At 40.1% G+C, this 5,604-nt stretch overlaps 4 protein-coding genes across 4 annotated transcripts; 2 read left to right on the forward strand and 2 right to left on the reverse strand. All coding sequences in view use genetic code 12, as the record gives it.

Moving 5' to 3' along the window:
* Positions 1-996: 996 nt before the first annotated feature.
* On the reverse strand, positions 997-1,602 carry CORT_0C06190 (Pst2 NADH:quinone oxidoreductase; the record flags this gene model as incomplete). Its single annotated transcript, XM_003868848.1, has 1 exon — positions 997-1,602. One exon carries the CDS (start codon positions 1,600-1,602, stop codon positions 997-999), a length of 606 nt encoding a protein of 201 aa, XP_003868896.1.
* A 339-nt stretch (positions 1,603-1,941) lies between these two features.
* Positions 1,942-2,538, reverse strand: CORT_0C06200 (Pst1 1,4-benzoquinone reductase; the record flags this gene model as incomplete). Its single annotated transcript, XM_003868849.1, has 1 exon — positions 1,942-2,538. One exon carries the CDS (start codon positions 2,536-2,538, stop codon positions 1,942-1,944), a length of 597 nt encoding a protein of 198 aa, XP_003868897.1.
* A 408-nt stretch (positions 2,539-2,946) lies between these two features.
* Positions 2,947-4,332, forward strand: CORT_0C06210 (hypothetical protein; the record flags this gene model as incomplete). The annotated part of the gene is made up of 1 exon (XM_003868850.1): positions 2,947-4,332. The coding sequence occupies one exon, from the start codon at positions 2,947-2,949 to the stop codon at positions 4,330-4,332; it is 1,386 nt and encodes a 461-aa protein (XP_003868898.1).
* Positions 4,333-4,589: 257 nt separating this feature from the next.
* On the forward strand, positions 4,590-5,522 carry CORT_0C06220 (hypothetical protein; the record flags this gene model as incomplete). Its single annotated transcript, XM_003868851.1, has 1 exon — positions 4,590-5,522. The coding sequence occupies one exon, from the start codon at positions 4,590-4,592 to the stop codon at positions 5,520-5,522; it is 933 nt and encodes a 310-aa protein (XP_003868899.1).
* Positions 5,523-5,604: the final 82 nt, after the last annotated feature.

A 5,604-nucleotide genomic window follows, 5' to 3' on the forward strand; every position in this document is an offset into this window, starting at 1 on the left:
TTTGGCAATGAAATTTTTGCTAATGTCTCTTGCTTTTGTAGTTTTGTTCACCCAAGCAGGTACTGCTACTGTAGTTAATTGAAGTCCTTGTATACTCTCATACTTTTATATGACTGAAGGATGTTAGTTTTATTGGTCTAGTTTTCCTTGAAGTGGGCTTCTTCAGTGCATCAATTCGATTGCAAATATAGATATACTAGAAACCGTACATGCTCGAAGAACACTTACTGAACATCAAAACTAGTCGAGCTGAATGACGAATACTCGAACGCGCTTCGATATTGAGATTATTGAACAGCAAAAATCGTTACTGATTATTAATTTGCGGTTCATCGCTGATGCTGTACGATATGCTGCTCTCAACTTACCCACAATGAACAAGTGAATTTGTAAAGCTAACATTAACAGAAACATAAAGAGAAACTTTAGCCCAACTCAATTGTACTTTGAACTGGTTTATGTGAGTCTGAAACTGAAGTAAACTACATCCAAGTTCAAAATATGTTTTGAGAGAAAGATAAACTTAGTGTCGTCAATTTGCAAACAGATTTTAAAATAGTCCATGTATATGACTGTGGATGATCAAGAATGATGTAGTCTGATCCAATAGTTCTTTATAACACTCCATTATCTAGATAGCTGACTTGTTTAGACTATGGTGACTCATATCGAGCTTTGTTATGATTTTTCGTCTTTATTGCTGCTTCCAGATATCCGTTGAGCGAAAGATTATACACTGCTATGACTTTGCTTTAAGGTTGTATTTACCCCCACAAACCCCCAACCATTAATACAGGCATGCTGTTCAGCTACTATGCCCTCCAGTACTATAACGCACCACCAATTTTTTATTACATACCTCTCTATGGTGACTTCCATAACTCACTTAAACAGTCTCAAACTACCAACCGATTCCGACACGTTAAGTAACCATCACGAAAATATCGCCAACAAAATCAAACTATAATCGGAATTGTATTGATATACACGTCTATCTTATTGTTTCCACTTGGTAATCATGTTGACAAAATCGTGCCCTTGTTGCCTGGCAAAATCTTTTTCCAACTGAGTAACTTGTCTCAGTCCATCGCCACCAGCGAAAGTACCAGCACCCCAAGGTGATCCTCCATGTACCTCTTCCAAATTTGTTTGGCCCTTGAATCCATAACCAAATGGGACATAAATTATTCCATGGTGGGCCAATGTGCTCAAAGTATTGATGACTGTTGTTTCTTGTCCCCCTCCTGGTGTTCCAGTACTAACAAATACACCAGCATGCTTACCTCGCAAAGCACCCGATGACCATAATGACCCAGTGCCATCCCAAAACAGCTTCCATTGTGCTGGCATGTTTCCATACCTGGTTGGCACGCCCAATAAGAAAGCATCATAATCGGTCAATGTTGAGTTTTCAGCAAGTGGCAAATCCAATTTTGGCTTAGCATGGACCAATTTCAAAATCTCGGGTGACAAGGTTTCCTTAACTTGAAACATATCAGCTTTTGCACCGGCTGACTCCACCCCAATCTTGGCAGATTCAGCTAAAGTATAAATATGATGGTATAATGAGTAGATAATAACAGCAACTCTAGGTTTCGACATGGTTGTTGCCAATTGTTAGCTCTGTGTATCAGTTGGTTAGAGAAACTCAGAAATACTTATAAACTTTACAATGTCTCCAGTATCGCTTGATTGTACATTCTTGCTCCTGTATGGAGTTGCCTTGCTGGTATTACACAAAATTGTGCAATTAACAATTGCAACCCAAACCTCTTACTAAACAATTAATAATTAGTTCACAATGTTATAATGATATTACTAAATTATGCAAAAAGAAATGATTCTTCTCAGACACAGACCTTAATGTTATCATTTGGATAACTCTGCACTACACAATTCAAGACAGGCGGAACTCGTTTATATTTTGCGCACAATATACTCTTATAAAGCTTTAGCAACAACTTTGTAAAAATCATGACCCTGTTGCTTTGCAAATCCTTTCTCTAACTCCGTCACCTTGCGTGATCCATCGGCTCCGGCAAATGTGCCTGCACCCCAAGGTGATCCACCGTGAACTTCCTCCAAGTTGGTCATATCAGCGTAGCCATAACCAAAAGGAACATAAATAATACCGTGGTGGATCAAAGTGCTGAGGGAATTGATTGCTGTTGCCTCTTGGCCACCCCCAAGAGTACCAGTAGAAACAAACACACCAGCGTATTTATACCTCAATTCCTGTTTCAGCCAAATGCCACCAGTCCGGTCCCAAAAGTTTTTCCATTGATTTGGAAAGTTTCCAAATCTTGTTGGGATACCGAAAAGAAAAGCGTCATACTTCAACAAGGTGTCCGTTGTGGCAATAGGAATATCAGGCTTAGGGGGAGCATGCATCTTCTCTAAAGCAACATCGGGCAATGTTTCGGCCACTTGATAAATATCGGCCTGACCACCAGCCAATTCAACACCTGCTTTCTCTGCTAATGCCAATTCGTAGACGTGGTGGTATAGTGAGTAAATGATAATAGCGACTTTAACCATTGTTGTATTTGGAGAAGAGAAATGCAATTGAGTGGGAGCAATTAAAATCCTTTCCACTTTTGCTATTTGTTGTAATTCCTATATTCAAAATTCGTAAATCATGTGCATTAAAACCGCGTGGCTCAATCCTTAGCCCGTTATTTCGCTCGGTTTGGATGATATGCACTCTCTAGAAGCAGCACGATACTGCGATGATAAGGCTGCTGATATATGGCTAAATAATATGCAATCTATGATCAAAAATTTGACCCTTGAAGGTGTTCCCTAGCCTGACCTAGTATCAAAGACTATGGTTTCCCTCTTTGGGAATGTAAGCCGCAGGAGGTGCGCACTACTAAACCCAAACTGAACAAACATGTTTCGCCTCTTTTACCCCTTTCTCTATATAACCATTTAACTCATTCAACCATGCAGCCAGCATCAGTAGTTGTATCGCTCACATTTCTCGTAACTATAGTTTGCGGGTTTGTCCTCCCAGATTTTAACCTTGTCTTACAAGGTGTCACTAAGCTTTTGTCAGGAAAGTACCACGAAACTGCGCCAACAGAACCCACATTTGAGGAATATAAAGCAAACTTGATCAATCTCAATAAAGTAGTTCCCCACCATTATGTTGTTATCTTCAAGGAAGACTTATCGCAAAGTCAAGTAGAACAATACACACAATGGTTGCAAGTGGAATACAACAACATGTTAACCATTGCGGAAGCTGCTCCAAGAGGAGTGCAGGTTTTGAAAAAGCTTGAATTTTTCAATGTTGAAGGTTTATTTAGAGGCTTTACTGGATTTTTTACCGCTGAAGTCATTTCGAAAATCAAGAACGATCCCCATGTCAAGTTGGTTGAACAAGATGCTATTTTTAAAACTAATGAGTTTGATATCCAAAAAGACGCTCCTTGGGGTATATCCAGAATTAGTCACCGTGAGGGTGGAGACGAAAGAAAGTACTTTCACGACAATGAAGGCGGTAAAGGTGTGACCGCATACGTGATTGATACGGGTATCAAAGTGGAACATGAAGAGTTTGAAGGTAGAGCACAATGGGGTGATGCTATTGCATTCCCAAAGATCAAGATCGACGGTCATGGACATGGAACCCATTGCGCGGGAATAATTGGGGCCAAGACTTACGGTATTGCTAAGCAAGTTGGCTTGGTTGCAGTTGGTGTCATGAACCTATTGGGCTCTGGAACCACGTCAGATATCATCAAGGGTGTTGAGTACGTTGTTCAGAGCCACCAAGAGGATGTAAAGAGCAGAAAGAAGGGCTTTAAAGGATCGGTGGTGAATATGTCCATTGGAGGAGGAGTCTCAGAAGCATTAGATTTGGCTGTTAATGCTGCTGTTAAAGCTGGTTTACACGTTGCCGTTGCTGCTGGTAACGATGATGCAGATGCTTGTCAATACTCACCTGCTAGAGCAGTCGGTCCAATCACTGTTGGTGCTTCAAATATTGGAGATGCGAAAGCCTCGTTTTCGAACTGGGGAGAATGTGTTGATGTGTTCGCACCAGGAGAAGCAATTGAAAGTACCTTTATCTGGTCTGATTCAGCTGAGATGTCGGGAACTTCGATGGCCAGCCCCCATATTGCTGGATTGTTGAGCTATTTCTTGTCATTGCAACCAGAACAAAGCTCTGAATACTTCACTGGATTGATCGAGCCTGCTGCCTTAAAGACAAAGTTGATCAAGTACGGTACAAAAGGTGTTTTGATAGGATTAGACGCTGCAACTCCAAACATTTTGGCTTACAATGGAGCTGGTGGTAACTTAACAGACTTCTGGAATATTTAGTTTTATCTTTCGTAGAGCTTTGTTATAATGATTTTCGTAGAGCTTTGTTATAGTGATTTTCGTAGAGCTTTGTTATAGTGATTTTCGTATTCAAGACTTTATTGTGTGATGTAGAAATCTTCGTGAGGTTGTGAATCTTGGTGATTACATAATCTGACGAATTTGCAATATATGAACGAGATTTGCAATTTTAAATTCCTCACCAACGATTCATTTCGTTTCTCTCTACCTTAGTTTCGAATAGTAAAGTATCGAAAATGTCCAATCTGTACAATCTCAACAAATATTCAACCGTAAGGTTGAACAATGGACAGCACATTCCTATCGCAGGATTTGGAACTTATTTGATCCCCGCAGAGAAAGCAGCCACACTTGTATATGACGCTTTGGCCGCCGGCTACAGACACATTGATACTGCCATTGCTTACAAGAATCAACGTCAAGTTGCACAAGGTATCTCAAAGTTTCTCCAAGATAATCCCAAAGTTCAGAGGAAAGACATTTGGTTTACCACCAAAATTGCAAACCAAAATCAAGGATATGAGGAAACTCAAAAGGCTGTGCAACAAATTAGTGATGAGACCAAAAAATTCATTGATTATGTCGACTTGATTTTGATTCATTCCCCAAAGACTTCAGCCAAAGAACGTTTGGGTACTTACAAGGCATTACAGGAGTATGTGCTTGACCCAAATAATAGAACATTAAATGTGAGATCAATTGGAGTTTCAAACTATGGTGTTGAACATTTAGAAGAGTTGTTTCATTGGGAGGGCTTACAAGTTAAGCCAGTGATTAACCAACTCGAATTGCACCCTTGGTTGCCCCGAGTTGAACTTAGAAAGTATTTGGAGGAGCACGATGTTTTGGTTGAGGCATATTCGCCACTTACCCAAGGATACAAGTTAGACGATCCCGAATTGTTAGAGCTCAGCAAAAAGTACAACTTAGGTCCAGCAGAAATTTTGTTAAAATGGTCATATTTGCAGGGATTCATTGTTTTGGTAAAAACAGAGAACCCCAAAAGGATCAAACAGAACTTGAATGTTTTGCCTGACCTGGGAGAACGTGTTGATGGTGAAGGAAAGCTTGGTTTGAACTCGGAAATCTTAGAAGCATTGAACAAGCCAGAATCAAAAGTTGTTCTCACTTGGGGCGGAGTTGATCCTACTTTATATAAGGATCGGTAAGCTAAGAGCTTACCAGTTGTATAGATTTTTTACTGACATATGACACTATTAGAGGATATAGTTTGCAGCATTTCGGTATATC

This window comes from Candida orthopsilosis (assembly GCF_000315875.1).
Source record: "Candida orthopsilosis Co 90-125, chromosome 3 draft sequence".
NCBI classification, from domain to species: domain Eukaryota; kingdom Fungi; phylum Ascomycota; class Pichiomycetes; order Serinales; family Debaryomycetaceae; genus Lodderomyces; species Lodderomyces orthopsilosis.